Source organism: Equus przewalskii, chromosome 22 (assembly GCF_037783145.1).
Source record: "Equus przewalskii isolate Varuska chromosome 22, EquPr2, whole genome shotgun sequence".
Lineage (NCBI taxonomy): Eukaryota > Metazoa > Chordata > Mammalia > Perissodactyla > Equidae > Equus > Equus przewalskii.
This window is the reverse complement of record NC_091852.1, coordinates 34519976-34537860: the sequence shown is the minus strand read 5'-3', so window position 1 is coordinate 34537860 and position 17885 is coordinate 34519976. Positions and strand designations below refer to the sequence as shown.

The window sequence follows — 17885 nt, the reverse complement described above, 5'->3', positions numbered from 1 at the left end:
AAACCATTCCGGTGTTGTAAGGGGTGAATCTTACTGAGAGAAGTGGTATTGGTTGGGCCTGGTCTTATGGCATGAGTTGGGAATTGTTTGTTCTTTGCTTGGGGGAGGGGGACACCATGGTAACTTGAGTTGAGCCGTAGTTCAATTAGCAAATTAATTAGGTTTTTAGAGCCAACCACAGTCATTTAGAAATTTCCTCCGTGGCTCTCTTTCTGAAAGTTGAATGTGTTTTGTATTTGCTGTCGTCTGCAGTTTATAAATCCACGCAAAAAAATAAATAAAATAAAAGGCAAAGCAGGAGGAGGTGGGAAGAGAACGATTCACATTGCAAAATCTTGCTTAAACATATGTGCATGTCGTCCATCTGTAGAAATGGAACCTTGTTAACTTCCAGTAACTTGTTTCTACTTTCTCTGTCCTCTCCCTTTCTCTCTTTATTCCTACCCACCTCCGGAACTTTGGTGGGACCTCTACAGCCTTGGATAAGCTCAGCACACAGCACCTGTACCACCCCACCCAGGTGGAGATTGTGCAGTCCAACGTGGTGTTCGACATCAGCAGCCTGATGCTCTACGGGACACAAGCGGTACCCGTGCGGCTAAAGATCCTGTTGGACCGTCTCTTCAGTGTCCTGAAGCAAGAGGAGGTGCTGCACATCCTGCACGGCCTGGGCTGGACTCTGCGGGACTACGTCCGGGGGTACATCCTTCAGGTAGGGGGAGGATGTTGAAGCTGGCGTCTGGGGCCAGCTCTGGGAGGGGTTGGGTGAGAGCCCTTGGCGAACCTGGTCTCCTTCCTGCCCCTCGCAGGCCTAGGCATGCACACCCTCTTCTGGTTAAAATGGTTCTTTTGGCAGGCTTGTCAGGGTGTTGGAAAAAAGGAGCGATGTCCCAACAGTCTGGCATTAGGCCTCAGTGGTGTATATTAGTTGGCAGAAGCGACCTATTGCCTAGTGTTGCTTCATTTGCATCTTTTTCAGTTCAACTCTCTCTCTCTACAACATGGGCTTTCTGGCTTCTTCAACAAGTGTTATTGAAGCCCTGCTAAAAGGATGGGCTCTTTGAGGTGGGTGATGGGTGTGTGGAAATCTCAGATTACACTTCATCTGGGTTTAGCCGGGCTTGTTCTCACACTTAATTTGTAGGTTTGGTGTTTCCTTGGTTGTCTGTGTACCCTATTTATTACCTCTTGATCCAAGTCAAAGGAGGAACTGTAACCTCTGTAAAGCCCCTGCTTTCATAACCAGTCAACCCGCACATTCCAAATCCAGCAGACATGGGGATAGACTTGGCCTTCACAGCACCTGTTCTTCCAGCCTTGAGCCCCTTCTTTGTGTCAGTGGCACTTCTGATCTGATAAGGGTCTTAAGAGGGAGGCCCACAGCCTCCAGTCCCACCCACCCGACATCTTTCCCTTTTCCCATCATTTTTTGCAGTGTGTCGCTAGTTGTTTGCATTGTGTACTTGGCCTCTGAAATGTTTTTATGGCCATCTGTCTTCCTACGACCCTTGAAGGGTAAATGTTGAAAACAACATGTTTGGGAGACCCCAGGATCCAAAAAGACTACACTGGACGATGAAGAAGTACTCCCTCCTGCCAGAGGAGATCACAGTTTGGGAAGGTAGAATCTGAAGTGGGTTTTGAAATTTCCTATGGGGATAATACCAGGAGAAATGACCCCTTCAAAGAAAAATTGATTTTGGCTCTGCCAGCCTTTTTTATTCCCCGATCCACCCTGTGTTGTGTGTGAGGCCTTGGCTGCCAGCTTGGTATGTGGTGAGTGGGGGCCCTCCAGTCTCCTTCTCATTTTAACTTGGCATACAAACACACACATTCCTGTCATTCTCCTGTGTGGTACCTCCAGGTGTTAGCCAGGGCAGGAGAGCAGAGGAGGGATGATGAGTGGACGTAGAGAAAGAGAGGAGGTGGGAATAACCTGTCTGCTCCCGTGGCTGCTTTAGTTAGTGTAGAATCATGGCTTAGTTCAGTGAGATGTCAACTTGGAAGGCACAGAAAATTTGGCCTTCAGAAGATGAGATGATGATGATGATAAGAGTGATAATTATACATTACGTTTTTAGTTTCTAGAAGACTTGCACAAGCATTATCTCATTTGCCTCAGGATGGGGACATTTCAGTGTGGGGAGTGAAAAGTTGAGTCCTGGGTGGTCAGGGGACTTATGGGGGCACAAGGCCCAGGAGAAATAGGCCAGGAAAAATAAAACATGGAATTCCAGTTTCATAATCCCTGCTAATACTGGCCTGGAGATGCATCAGTGCCACATTTCTCTGCAGTGGTTTCCACGACTTGATTATTAATGTCCTTTTTGGGTGGAGTTTACCCTACAGGAAGGAACAAACCTCTTGCAGTTTTTTGAATGGAACTGTTAGCTTGGCTAAGCACTCTTTCCTTTATTCAAAACCTAAAGTATTACGCCCCCATCTGGTCCCATCTTTACTGCCTCTACTGTGATGCTTACTTCTGTCATCAATGCTGTATTTCACTTCCATGTATATATTTTTGCCTGAGATATCTGGAGTGTATGAATGGTCTCTTTCTGTCCAAACAAATAGGTAATGTGCATGACTATGACTATTTGCCATCTCAGCAGGCCAGTTGACTGTGGTGTTTTGATGGCCGTAAATATAGAACCTGCCGGTTGTTCTCTGGTGTGGTCTTAATGTTCTGTCTTGACCAGAACCTGTTCTTTGTTTTACTTGAAATTATTATTTAGGTGTTAATTTTTCCCCAGCATTTCAAGATATCTCTAAGGCAATCATAGAAGATGTACTCCATATTTCTTTTTCTATGAGGGCCTAGGATTTAAAGATGCAAAATTGCAAGAGAAATTAAGTATGAGAGGAAAATTAAGCAAAATCACAAACTAGTATTTACAGAGTCTCTTATTTGGGGGTGAAGTATTGCATATAAAGGATGCTGTCCTTTATTGTGATACTTAAGTTATAAATAATTTTCATTAATTTAATATAGGTTTTGACAAAGTCTCAAGTTTAATATGATCTATTTCTCCATTTGGTGTCTAGAATTGGTATTTTGAGAAAATCATAGATGATTTTTACGTTAGAGGAACACTAGGTTTAGTTTGTCTTGTTTTATTGATAGAGTTGATGTAACATAGATTTTATTTAAATGACGCTTTTTGTCATTCAGTAGTTCTCATCCGCTTGTTCCTTGTGAAAACAGTTCTCAGTTTAGAAAAAAAGCAAGAGGTTGAAGGACAAAAACTTATCACTTATATAGTGAGAAAATGCTCGTTTTGTTTAAAGAAAAAACACACACCCAAAAAACAAGAGCTTAGACCATAGAAATAAACCTTTTTCCTTTAAAGCAATGTGATTTGATTATCGGCCAATATTCTAAAAATTACATGTCGTAATGGTAAGGTATGCACCAATGACTTTGAATATAATTATATATAACATTGTCATACAAGTAGACTATAAAATGTGCGTCCAAAGGTTGTGGAACCCTATAATGCACTATTAGTGTACAAGTCATTTTATCTGGCTAAAACTCAATTGTCTTGTAGCCCTCAAGGCATCAATTTTAGCATTATTGCTCTCAACAACAGTCTATTGAATATTATGTCAGTTAAAGGAGAATAATTATCAAGGCAAGTTAGGGTGGCTGTTAGTCTTACCACATATTGACTTGGTTAGCAGTTGGCTATAGATTGTGTTACTGGGCAAATGAAGATGTACGGTAAGTTGAACTGGTGAAGCCAGGATATTAATTTAACTCTCTGGGCTCAAACCTACATCCCTTATGGATACACAGCTATTCTTAGTTTCAGAGAGAGTTTTGAATGTGGAAGAATAGCGGATGTCTGGTCTGATTTTGAATTTTTGCATGTGGGGGAAAAGGGGAGCAGGCCATGCAAAACTGTCCTTTGCAAGCATGTATGAAAAGGTTATTAAAAGAAAAAGAGAGGATAGTGATGCCACAGAGTCATTTAAAAGACTAACAATGTCTTTCAAGAATCCTGTGCCATTTTGATAAAAATTACTTTTCACTTGTGTAGTTACCTGTGTAATCCATAAGCTAACCAGCTGGGTATAAAACGTACAGTATGACTTGGACTACAAAGATTTAAGAATCCAGGTAATATCATAAAGGTAAAGAACCCAGTATTCTCTTTTGTACCAATTAAAGTGTTCATTCAGAGAGTACAGAAAAAGTAAGGTAAATTTTATGTATTTTTCAAAAAAGCAGAAAAAGGAAATATGCAAGTAGATGGTAAAATCTAAATATAAAGGAACATAATATGTTTTTGCTGCTGCTGAAGGGTAATTTTTATTTCAAATCTGTATCTCATAGTACATTTATTGGCAGTGAATAACAGCAATGTCCTGTTCTTTCCCCATTTCCCCTGTCTTTGACCTAGCATATAAGAATATAGGTAATTATCATTGTTGAATTTAATCATTTAAAAATCAAGTTTTCACACAGTCTCTTTTCAGTTTGAATGTGTAACTGACTTGCCTGGGCTCCTATAACCACCAGTCCATCTGTGGAAATCTCCTCCTTTGCAAATGAGTCTGCCAGAATTCAGAGAAACATATCAGACACTCTGAATAATTAGCTGAGGTGTCAGCAGCCTTGTGAGAGGACAAGTAGTGATGCGCATTTCAAGTCACCTGTGGCTTGAAACACTCAGAACTAAAAGAACAACCAACACTTCAGAAGAACATTTCCCAGAGTATTCGGGGGGCATTAGTCTTCCGGAGGTCCGTCTTTAGATTTGGGAGGAACCATACTCTGGGTCCTTCTCTTAAGGCCTCAAGATACATCTTAGCGTAATGAAGGTTCCGTGGAGTTCTGGCGTAAGTGGTTTGTGAGAGTAGGTAAGTAGCTTCACCAGCCCTTCCCAAGTCATAGCCTTTTCCTATCAAGCTCATTACAAGCCTTCAATTCCTGAACACACTCAACTCCTCTTCACCTTGGGGCATTTGCATGGATAGATTCTTCTCCCTGGACTCTCCTACTCTCTGCGTGGGCACTTTCTTGTCCTTTAGGTGTCAGCCAAAGTCCCACTTTTTCACAGGGACCTTTTCTGTCCAGCTTAACCAATGTAGGTTTTTCTCATGTGGCTCTATCTCAGGACTCTGTTTCCCTCAAGCTTCAATCCAATTTAAAATCAATCAGTTAATTAAAGCAACTGTTAAAATGGTTTTTTCCTGGCTTCCTCACTAGCGAACACCACAAAGGCAGGGTACTCAATAATATCTGTTAAATGAATGGGTAAAGAAACCTGCTAAAATGTTTGCCATTGACCTCATGGAATATCCAGTAACTTCACTTGGTCCGCGAGTCCTTAGTCTTTCTTCAGGCTTCCTAGGGACTGAAGGCTGTAACAGCAGCTGGGCTACTGAGGGCAGTAAGAAGAGAAGCGAAGGCTCCACACCCCCTAGCAGTGGTCTGTGTAGAATAAGTGTTTTGTGGTATCCATGTGGTAGAAAACGTCAATATTGGGCAAACGCTTGTATTTAAACAGCCCTTTGTGGAGCAAGTTCCCATACGTTAGCTCTTGGAATCCTCTCATACCATCCTCTGGTAGCTGTTGCCCGTGAATTAACATTGGGAGTAGTTGAAGCTCAAAGAGGTTAAGTGACTTTCCCATGATCACAGAAGCTGTTAATTGGCACAGTTGATGCACCGTAAGCTTCCTGAGGATAAGAACCACTTAACCTCTTGTTTGTCACCGTAACCCAGCACCCAGCCTGGCACGTGATAGTGCTTACTAAACATGGAGGGAGGAAATTTTGAAATCTGATTTGCACTCAGGTCTCTGATTATATGGGCAGTGTTTGGATGTTTTTTGGTTTTGTTTTCTTTAAGACTACCAAACTGTCTTTCCGGAATATAATGTGCGAGAGTCTTACAGCATCAAACTGGTGTGGCTTGGGGAACAGAGAAGGCCTGAGGATCCTGAACTGACAGAGTCATCTCTCTTGTATTCAGTGGCAGATCACATCCACATGACCTTAGGCAAAACTAGGTGAAATTGGTTCCTCTTTTGTCTTCCTTTTTTTGGCTGTTTCCTGATAGTCCACCTTGTTTCAGGTTACCTTTCCTCTCTCATGTCCATGACCCAAACGTCTTCTCTAGATCTGATATAAATCATTAATGCTTCATTGTAAATTCCGGTCTTTGATTTATCTTTCCAGGGATATGTGCCTTTTGTAATTGAGTGTAAAAAAACAAAGGCTTTGTACCTAATTAATAAAATTTCACCTATGTCATGTATGGCGGATGTGCAGAGATGAAATAGCTCTTTTCTGGATCCATAAAAGTATATCAGGTTGGATGGTAAAGGGGGCACTGGATCTCAAGGAAGAAGATTGGGCTAAACTCCTAGTACCACACACTGACTATTTATGCAAGTATGGAAAAATTGGCCATTCTCAGCCATAGTTTCTTCATCTTTAAAAGTGAGATTACCGCTTATACCTGTCTGGCTTTGCAATGGCAAAATGGTGAAATAATGTTGATGAATGAAGTCTGTTATAAACTCCTACTCAGGTGGGTATTTTTTGCTTATATCTATGCATCAAGCTAACTTTGGCCAATCACAGTAAGGAAATGTCAGGTACCAAACATGTTCTCTGCCCATGTCAAATGTCAATTTTTGATATTTTACCTGGTCGCTTACAGCAGAGTGCCTTCCTAATTAGTCAGGCAAAAGGGTATAGTATTCAATAGTAAATAAATAATACATGCATATACATAGGCACTTACACACACACCCCGACCTGTATGTACATATGTACATAGTACAGACCTCATTACAAATAAGAGGCAGGAGAGTAGAGTGACAAAGATTTTGGACTTTGGAGTGAGACAGACTTGGGTATGAATCTTGGTTTCACCTTTTGATTGCTCTCTTACTTAAGATAGGTCATTTAACATATTTGAACCTAAGTTTCTTCATCTGTGAAGGTTAAATGAAATTGTATTTATAAAGTACTGCATTAACCAGCTTGCAGCACTTATTAATATTAACCATTACTACATTGTGAGTGTGAGTATGCACATGTGCTTTTTTTTTAAGAACTGACTTATTCCATATATGACTATCGTTTTATTATCCTTACATTTCTCTATTTCATCAACCCTTTCAATACCTTTCCAAAGATCTGGCACCAAACGAATGAGTACTTGATGAATTTATTAAAAGGATTAGAGTATCTGGGCTTTCATCCCATTGCATAAGGTAAAACTAATTTAAAATAGGCAACCTTTTTTATGGGTATTATCTGACCTCACAGATTTTTAGGAAATTTCCAGAGCAGAAAGAAGAGTGGATCTAGGTATAAATTCGTTTAAGTAGTCCTTGAAATAGCAAATTTTATTGATTAATTACTGTGTGCTGAGTACACAAGAGAAGATCTCCCAGGAAGCCCTCACTCTAATGGACCAAGCAGCTATAAACAAATCAAGGGAGTTGTGTGATCAAAACTATAAGAGTGTACAGATGACCCATAGCATTGACACAGAAGAGGCATTATTTGTCTCCAGCTAAAGATTGAATTATCACCACCATGATGTAAGGTGTCTTTGTATCATGTCAACAATATGTGAATCTTTTTCAGAAGAGAAGGAAGGATCACAGGTGTGAATGGTCAAGATCCCTCTGTCTTTGGCAGGGATGGTCAAAAGGTAGATGGTTCAGGGCAATGTACTGCATTATGGTGTCTATTGACCAGAATGCTTGGACCACTCTATAGACATTATCCCAGCAATCCTCCTAACCTCCCTATTAGAGAGAGAGTTTCAGAGACTAAAGTTATCGTGGCCTCAGGCCTCAGGCAGAGTCAAAGCTGGAAGTGGAATACAGGGATTTTGAATTCCTTGCCAAGGGCTCTAGCTATTTGAACAGCAATGAAAATAAACACCTTATATCCAAGGACGTAGCTTGATGTTTTGTGCTCAGAATTAAAATAAAAATATTCCTCCCTTTACCCTTGCCAAGTAGAAATAGATATCTCACTAAATTCCAGGATGGAATGCAGGGACTGCTGGAATAGGATTTGTGACTGTGGGGCCCAGAGAGAGGGTTTTGTATTCCCCAGGAGGAGCAGAAATGGGCCCACAGCTCTCTGGCCATTCACCATTTGATAAGAACAACTTCAGATTTACTTGAAATGGATATTCTCTGTGATGGCGCTGATTAAACCATATGATCTCCAGCACAACACTCTTAGATGCTTCTTGTTGAATTTAAAGTGGAAAGTTCCTGATCTTTGGGTCTAGACCTCACTTCTACCACCAGTTAGCTCTGTAGCCTTATAAAAAGTACGTAATTTCTAAGAGCTTCATTTTCCTGGTGATACCTTCTAAATGGAGGTTTTTTTATTCTTTAATATTTATTGCACAAGTAATTCACATGACTTTTAGCAATTTGTAAGTATCAATTTCTTCATTATGAAATGGAAATAAGTTGAGAATTAGATAATTCATATAGAGTATTTAACACAGGATCTAGTATATAATCAAGGCTCTTCAAAGTTATTTTAAGTAATATGTTCATTATAGAAAAATTGAAAAACAAAAATAAGCCAAAGCAAGAAAATAAAAATATCCTGTAATCCAGAGCAATTATCATGAATATTTGTTGATTTTCCCTTTTTTAAAAACATTTTACTTTATTGAGGTCATAATAGTTTATAACATTGTGAAATTTCAGTTGTATATTATTATTTGTCAGTCATCATAGAAATGTGCCCCTTTACCCCTTATGCCCACCCCGCAACCCCCTTCCCTTCTGGTATTCACTAAGCTGTTCTCTTTGTCCATGTGTTAGTTTATCTTCCACTTATGAGTGAAATCATACGGTGTTTCTCTTTCTCTGGCTTACTTTGCTTAACATAACACCCTCAAGGTCCATCCATGTTGTTGCAAATGGGACGATTTTGTCTTTTTTTATGGCTGAGTAGTCTTCCATTGTATATATATACCACATTTTCTTTATCTGTTCATTAGTCGATGGGCACTTGGGTTGTTTACACATCTTGGCTATTGTGAATAATCTAAATGGAGTTTTGAGGATGAAGGGAAGTAATTTGTTAAGTTCATAGCAGAGCTCAGTAAATGCTAATTCCATAAGTAGAGCGATTTCCCTATCCTTCACCCCCTACAACCCTTAAGTTTCTAGAGTAACAGAAGCTTTGTGATTCTTCTGCTTGTCCATGTGTTTTATTTGGGCTGCTGTGTCCTTTTCTAATATTTCTCCCAATTGACAGAAAGGGCAGGTGGAGGATAAGAGGAGCTTGCCCGGGAACTGAACTCTATTATGACTGTAGCCAAGAATCATGGGAAGGCTCTCAAGACCCAGCCCTAGCCTACCATCTGTTTCTTTTGAGTAACCTACATTTCTAATGCTCATATGTGAAATCATGAAAGGCTGTGAAAAGTAGAAAGTGAGATGGGGATCTGCCTGAGTTTCTGGAAGCTTTTGCTAAATCCATACAGATGGGACAAACATAAATAAAGATACACTTATTTGATTTATGTACAATAGCCATATGAGTAATGCCAGCGGCAACTGGAAAATAGGACTCGGGCCAATACATTTGCTAGTAGAATTAAGGTGACCACTGCCAAATTGAATTACTTTAGAAAGACCTGTTGAAAAAGGAGATACTTAAGAAAGAAGAGAGATACTGTTACATAGTAGAAAGGATGGAACAAACATTTTTCCATACAGGAAGAGTGCTATGTTGAGAAGAGGTGTGAACAAGTTTGTGGCGGAGAGTTGCATTTCAGTTAGGTGAGCAGCATTGAGTTGTGGTGTTGGTGAGTGTGGTTAGGCCAGGCCTGGGCCTGTTAATCAGAAGCTCGTCTTGATTCAACTGATGTTTGCATCACCATCCCTTTCTAAGGGGAGTAACTAGCAATTCTTTTCTTTTTCTCCCCAAAGCCCAAGTACATAGTTGTATATCCTAGTTGCAAATCGTTCTAGTTCTTCTTTGTGGGATGCCACCACAGCATGGCTTGATGAATGGTGTGTAGGTCTGCACCCGTGATCAGAACCCGCAAACCCTGGGTCGCCTAAGCAGAGGGCGTGAACTTAACCTCTTGTCCATGGGGCTAGCTCCATGACTAGTGATTCTGTTGGGTCACAGACCTGGCAGTTGTTGCTGATAACCCTCAAACTTAAAAAGGCAGATCACTGGCTAGTGACTTCATGAACAATTGTTTTAGAAACTCAGCATTGAGGTCTTGTTGTTGTCTAGGAAGTGTTTTCATTTGTTGTCGGCAATTGAGTGACCTGTCATGTCCTCTCTCTCTATTTCTTTTGCAGTCAAGGTAGACTTGGGATGGGGGACCTGGAGAGTAGATTAAACAGTGGTAGTTTTGTGTTTTAAAGGTGGGATGTCTTGAGTGGACTACAATAGACCGTAATACATAAGGCGCCAAAATAAGAGAATGACATTGGTTGCTATGTATTTTCTTTCCAGAGCTCATTTTCAGTTTACTGTGTATTTCTCACCTATAGCCCCCAGAAAAGCATTTTTCTGAGACTTTGAGAACTGAAGGTCTCTGTAAGGAAATGCTTTAACCTGGTTTCCTTGTTCTCATGTAATTTTCTCTCTTTAACAAAGCCATAATAATAGTGTCAGAGGCAGCTTTCTAGTTAGTATGAGTAATGTGGTTACTGTATTTTCTATTTTTATTTTAATATACTTTTCCTGCTGTGGATTTTTTTTTCTCTTTTGGTTTTAAAAATAGTAGTTGAGTAAATGCGGTAATTTGAAGACTCTAGTGTACACTGCATCCTTGCGGGGATGCAATTCTGAAGGAATACTGTGCACAACAGGCTTTTTTTTTTTTTCTTCACATTCCTTAGTGGAATAAATAGGAGAACGTTTGGAACACAGACCACTGAAAATATTGGCTTGTGGTCAGGTTAGGCCAGGCTTCAGAGAAATTGACATTTAGACAATAGAGTATCTATCCCATAGGTTTTTGTCTCTAGAGTACCTGTTAATATTAAGCCTGCTTATTTTATGGTGTGTTGATAAGACACAGAATTAGGTAGCCAATTTAGGTTGCAACTTAAATGGGTTCATTCATTTGCTGCTTCTTAAAGGATGCACACATGTTTAGAAATTTTAAATTAACACCAACAAAATACGCTTAAATCCCCCTTGAAAGAGTAATTAAGAGCTACTTGTCTCTGTGTCCTGTCATCCCTGCCAGAATTAGAGTTCATGCTGAGTATATTCCATTGAGTCAGCCATCATTCCATCACCAGCAGGGATTGCTTTTCCACGTATTGACATGTGAGGGAATGTCTGCCTTGCAGTAGCCATGGGCTTGTGCCAGATTTTGAGATCCATAGGGGCAGTGCTGGGAGCTTTTCAATTCTGAATCAGAGATCCAATTCATAATAGCTGAGCCAGGGAAACTGGGTTGAATCTGTGGCCAAAACCACGGTAAAAAAAAAACACTTTTTTTTTTTTTCCCTTTCCCTTTTTTGCAGTGCTTTATTGCTTTAAAATATGAGTGCCTCTGTCCATTGATCCTCCGGTGACTTTATGTTGGATTCAAATTGTGGTCTCTTAGGTGAAAAGGTCAGTGTTTTATTCATTCAGCCACACATCGATGGAGATTAACTGAGAGCAGTACAAGACATTTGGATCCTGCCAGACCTAGGGCACCTGAAAGAAGTTTATTTCTTTTCTCCCTAGCCTTCACTGTGCCTGCTGCAGAAGAGGATGGCCCTGTCTTCTGGGAGTGGGGGAGGGTTTTGATTGGCTGTGTGTTAACTGCCTCAAATCCATGGCCATAGGGTGAGTAAGAACCCCTGAGAATCGAACATGTCATCTCTGTAGCATCACCTGATTTAGTGCTTTTCCTCAAGTCTGAGACGTCTCAAGGGGCCTTTTTTCCCTTGCAGCACTGATCTTTCAATGAGGTGCTAGTGTCTGTCCTGAGCAATAACAAGGGAAAACCATGAAGTGTGAACAGCTCTTATTAGGGGGGTAAATGTCATTAACGCCTTTGTAGCCTTCTCTGCAATCTGAATGCTCTTGTCAAGAGAGTGACTTACCGAAGCCTCCTTTAAAATCATATAAATGGAATGTAAGATGCTGGAGTTTTACATTTTAATTAAGCAAGGCCATTAGCTTCCTTTGCTTATGCATTTTTGTAGTCAATTATGCTTGTGCCTGATAGGGACAACGCTGAAATAAGGCTATTGAAAAACCTATAAAAATTATCTTAAGGATTTGAGAAATACTTGGTTTACTCTAAATCAAAGTTTTAGATAATTTCTGGTGTTTGTGGGAAGAGATGCTTCTCTCTGTTTTAATGTCACAGAGACCTCTATACTCATCTACCTGACCATAATATGGATATTTTCACATGTGGTATGAGAAAACACTAACATTTCAGGTTAATGAGTAGGTCAGTCTAGCTTAATGAAAAGTCTGAAGCATATAATGTTTAAATAATGATTTTTTAATTTTCAATATATAAACAGAAATCTTTCTCTAACCATGAATTGCCCTTATGTAAAAGTCTAGTGTTCTCCTGAAGCAAAATTTTCACATGCAAAGATTTGCTTCTGTAAATCTCTTCTGCACGTTTGAGAATTTCAGATTAATTTCTTGTCACTCTGGATTGTGTCTTTGAATTACAAAATAAAAACATGTTGAATAGTTGTATGGTGGGAGGGTCAGATACAGAAAGAAAATTGTCTCTTTGACTATGCATATTAATTTTTAATAAAGAAAAATGAATTGACATCTGGTTAAAACTTTGGGGAGGTTAATCTAGAAAATTTTTAGTCAAGTTAGAGGTGGTGAATAGAAATTCACTGTATCATACCCATTATTACTAATTTAAGATGTGTAATTTAAATTGTTCTCTTTAGTGTACAGACTTTGTACACATTTGATATTCCACCCCTTTAAAGAAATCCCATCGCGTTACAATTTTCCTTTATGTTGTGTTTTTTTTTCCTCTTTTGAGGGTTCAGGAAAATGTACTCATTCAACAAATATTGACTTGAATGGCTGCTATATTCAAGTGATTGACACTGTGCTTCCCTATTACAGTTCTCAGTTTCGTGAAGATTGGGGCTCACGTTAAGCTAAACGAAAGCAGAGTTCATTAGTGTACATTTTCTAATGAATATATAAGCATGATCTATAATTAGTGCAATAATAAGTTATATGTAAATAGACTCTTTGTACGTATTTCCAACTTTCTTGAAAAGTTAATCCTTTAAAGAATTTTAAACATTGCCTATCTGTCTTGGTTGTACTATTAGTGCAAGCTCTGCAATTAAATGACTGGCTAAACAAAATTAGTTTTCAACTCAGCCCGCACTTTTCGAATTAAAAACATTCATTTTAGTTTGAATTAATGAGATTTTGCTTTCTAGTATGGAAAACCCAGCTATTTATTAAATCAGGGAAGTTAAGCAGCAAAGAGGTGTTTCCTTTAAACTCCTTAACTAATAAATGTTTTGACAAGTTAATAAAAACTTATTTTAAAATTCCCTGTTAGCGAGACTCCAAAGATGAGCCTTTTTAGCCCTATTAGGATCATTTTGCAAAAGCTCCCCATGAAGTCACTCACTTAGAACAAGAAAATCTCCATGGAATTCCTATTGTCCGTGCCACTTGGGGAGTAATTGGGCCAATTAAAATGTAGACATTTTATATAAATTATGATGCCTATTAAAATAAAGGACATCAAATTTGGAATTAGTCTATATTCCCTTTGTTGGTTTCCTTCACTCAGTACACAGAATTTTGGTTCACCTGATTACTTATTTGCCTCATCAGTAATATATGCATGTAATTAAGAAGCTGATAGTCTGGGGCCCGTAGGTTCTTCTGTGGGGAGTAGTCTCAGATTTGGTAGCACAGTAAGAAGGGCTGTCTGGCAACGCCATCTGCTTTGTCCTGTCTGTTCTACCCTACACCTGGATCCAGGCTGTTAATATAAATTATGATTTCTAAGGTTCACGTTTTAGGATACCTTTGACAGAGAGATGTCTGGAGTATCAAGATTATCAAAGATGCACAGTAAAACTTCTTCATAACTGTTTTTCAAGGCACCAGATGGAAGGAAGCTTGACATTATATTTTCCATATGGAAAAGTATCTGGGACCTGAAAGGGGCACACCCTTGGAAGGGGAAGACTTCTTGAAAAGGAACTTTATAAAAGAATGCCCTAGTGTGGGGTTTTCATGTTTGATTTATTCACGCGAGCATATTGCTTTGAAGGCCCAAACAGCATCCTGGCTATAAGCTGTGGTTTCCCAGACCTGAGAAGTGCCTGATAGTTTAAATTTCACAAACTTTTTAGATTTGCCTATGCCACAGGTCAAATATGTCTTGCTATGAGTCTGGTTGCCATTTATTTTAGTCAGGGTTTGGCTTTTGTTAAAATCGTTGCATTGGATTTCTTCGCAAAAGATAAGTGTACCTTCTCCGTCACGTGTTATTTCATATTAATAGAAAGTCAAGATGGTAGAATTTAAACACCAGTGTTATGTGGTGACAACAGTAAGGTGTTATTTTTCTACGGTGTTCTTCCTTTCAGTTTTTGAGCTATATATCTTAATAATCCATTTCACTTAGTAAATAGGTGCTGAGGAGGCCTTGGAGGATCATGGTTCTTGTGTTGTTATCCACTTATTTGCAGCAATACTTGTGAAAGAGTGATAGGCAGATGTTAAACATCAGAACACTTTATAAAGTTTTTGCAAATAATACTGCAGTGTTTTGAGTGAGATGGAAGGAAACTGAATGTACTTGTGCATTAAATCGCATCAGATTTTCGTCGACTGTATTGAAAAGCCAGTCCTTATAGTCATTGCATATATTTTCTTTTTAAAATGGCATTCACAGGATTAACGCACATTTTCCTACAGAGTAAATGTATGACTGGTGTATCCATCTTCCCCTTTCTAGAGTATTTGAAAAACCTAAATAATTATGTTAAGTCTGGAACCTCTAAACATGTTTCGGGAGTATTTTTCTGCTTAGAATGAGCTCTACAAGATGCAGTATAATTTTCGCTTTAAGTTAGTCTTTGTGAGCAGGAGAGAAGTTAGTGAGATTGATAGATGCTTAAGTGTCATACTTTAAATATTTAGTTTTGATTAAAATAATATACTAAACGGAGAGAATTCCCCCTATATAGCTAAACTACCCTTGAGGAACATATAATTCAGTATGTAAAACAGACAGGTAACATAAACAGATAAAAACTGCTATCATTAATAAAAATTTGATTTAGAACAAAAACTAAAATTTGGCTTAGAACATGTTTCCAAATTTTTCTCTTATTTCTTTCCCAAATATATCTTTAGGGGAAAGAGTAAAAAAGTGTGAAGATTCATCTCTTCATTTGAACTACAGTATTAGCCTAGTTAGAATTCTATGAAGTATTTATGGGATATAAACAGAGCTTTATTTAATGTCATAGTTTCTGTGTTCAGGGCTTAAATACAGGAGTCTCAGAGAAAGGAGGAAATATTTTTTTCTCCATGACAAATCAGCTCTGCGATTCATGATTATGAAAAGAAAGGCAAACAGATGAATGCAAAAACAAAAGACTATATTTTTCTGAGTTTTAAGTGGGGGCCAGAAACACATATTTAGATATAATAAAAATCCATATACCTCAGCTTATCAGTGATTCTCTTTTAAGAACTTTTGCAGGAAAGAATATTGCCAAACTTCATAACAAAGTTCACGTTGGCTCTTTTGGATGCCTTTGTAAAATTTCCTCAGCATCTGTACCTTGATGCAATGTTGCATCCCCTTAACAAAGTCAGTCAGACTGAAATATGGTCGTCTGGAGGAACACTGGGCGAGTTTTAGAGAAGTGGAATGAACGGGCATTGATTGGCAGGTTAAAGAGTTTTATTTCATTGGAAATTGATTCTTTTTAAGTGAGTAATGAGTATATTAGCTATCTGCTGTTACATCACAGTAGACCTCAAGCTTGGTGCCTTAAAATAACCACCATTTTCTTATTGTTCACACCTCTGTGGGTCAGCTGGTACATTGATCGGGTGGTGATTGTGGGGACATGTTCTGGTTGGTCTAGGATGGCCTTTTTTTTTTTTTAAAGGAAGATTAGTCCTGAGCTGACATCTGCCACCAATCCTCTTTTTGCTTTGATCCATGCCCATCTTCCTCTACTTTTATATGTGAGACGCCTGCCACAGCATAGCTCGACAGGCGGTGCATAGGTCCACGCCCGGGATCCAAACCAGTGAACCCCGGGCTGCCGACGCGAAACATGCGACCCTTACTACTGTACCACCTGGCCAGCCCCTAGGATGGCCTAATTTACACATCCAGCTCTCAGGTTGGTATTGGCTGTTGGTTGGGGCAGTGGAGGAGACTGGGCGTCATGGAGCAGGTTAGCCTGGTCTTGTTCGTGTGCAGATGGTTGCAGGGTTCTGAAGAGCAGGAGAAGGCAAGTCCGCAAGTACAAGCACTTTTAAAGTGTCTGCCTTCTTCACATTTACTAGTGTACCATTGGCCAAAGCAAGTCGTGTAGCAAAGCCCGGAGCCAGAATGGGAGATGATTATTCCAGAACACGCATACAAGGATGGCTGAGTAATTTGGGGGCTGGTACTGGAAAAATCGATCACGAGATTAGTGCCTTAGGAAGCTTCATTTGGTAGTGGTATCTGTGTGGAACTGAGGAGGGAGGAGCCCTGAACTAGGCTGTCTAGTTTGGAAGCTGCCACAGTAGTTCAAGTAAAAATAAGCCTGGCATTAGGGTAGCGGCAGGGAGAGTAAACAGCAGGGTTAGATAAAACCAGTTGCTGACTGGATTCAGTAGGTGAGAGAGAGAGAAGGCGCGCCTGGATTGATTCCAGGCTTCAAGCGCATGGTGCATTGGGTGCATGGGAATCTAGGAAACTGGTAAAGTTCTTGGGCCTAATTATGTTTGCAGTGAACATAGGACATCTGTGCAACTTCTTAAACAATTCCTACTGCTCTGTCCAGAAACATTAATATGAAATGAGACTGCATCTTTGAAATTCCTATTTTTTTTAACCTATTGCTTTAAAATTCATGGCCTCATCCCAGTGCTTTCTTTACCATCAGCCTTACAAAGATGATTAAATGACAAGAAGTATATCATCTCCCCTCTTAAAAACACATGGGCAACTTTGAGATAACCAAAAAGTCCAAGAGTTTGGATTTCTTAGTTTCATTTCTCAGAAGTGAACATTTACCTAGGATTTTGGAGATCTTAATATTTACAGGTATTTTTTTGAGATTCCTTTACATTTAGAAGTACATCAACTTTGATAAAAGTTAAGAATTTTGTGATACCAACATTCCTTTCTAAACCATTTTATGCTCCGAGATTCAGAGCCAGATTATAAAAGTTTTGCTTGTTTTTCAGTCATTGACTTCATAATGTAGGGTTTAATGCCTTCAAATTGTGAATTTTTTTGAGGAAGTCATGTCTAGAATATTTAGGAAAATATATAAAAGCCATCTTCCTGTGAAGTGAATAGAAAATTAGTTTGGTCATGGCTTCCCTGTTCTTGTAAGTGGATGGAGAACCATTTTTTCGTTAAGGGCACATGACTTACATACAAAAGGAAATAAAGAGAGGAAGTTGGAGAAAAACCAACTTAGTGCATGATTTACTTCTGGAAGAAAAACATGCAGTTTGGGGGCTGGCCCTGTGGCCAAGTGGTTAGGTTTACGCAGTCCACTTCAGTGGCCCAGGGTTCCCCAGTTCGAGATCCTAGGCACGGACCTAGCACCACTTGTTAAGCCATGCTGTGGCAGCATCCCACGTGGAGGATCGAGGAGGACGTAGAACTGGGATATCCGACTATGTGCTGGGGCTTTGGGGAG

At 39.4% G+C, this 17885-nt stretch overlaps 1 protein-coding gene across 17 annotated transcripts in view; it reads left to right on the top strand.

Annotated features, from left to right (window-relative positions):
• BNC2 (basonuclin zinc finger protein 2) overlaps window positions 1-17885 on the top strand; it is a 416788-nt gene that overhangs the window by 293412 nt on the left and 105491 nt on the right. For all 17 annotated transcript variants that reach the window (XM_070589725.1, XM_070589739.1, XM_070589737.1 and 14 more), the window contains one exon: window positions 477-712. In XM_070589725.1, the coding sequence (XP_070445826.1) occupies window positions 477-712 (236 nt within the window). The remainder of the gene's footprint in view (window positions 1-476; window positions 713-17885) is intronic.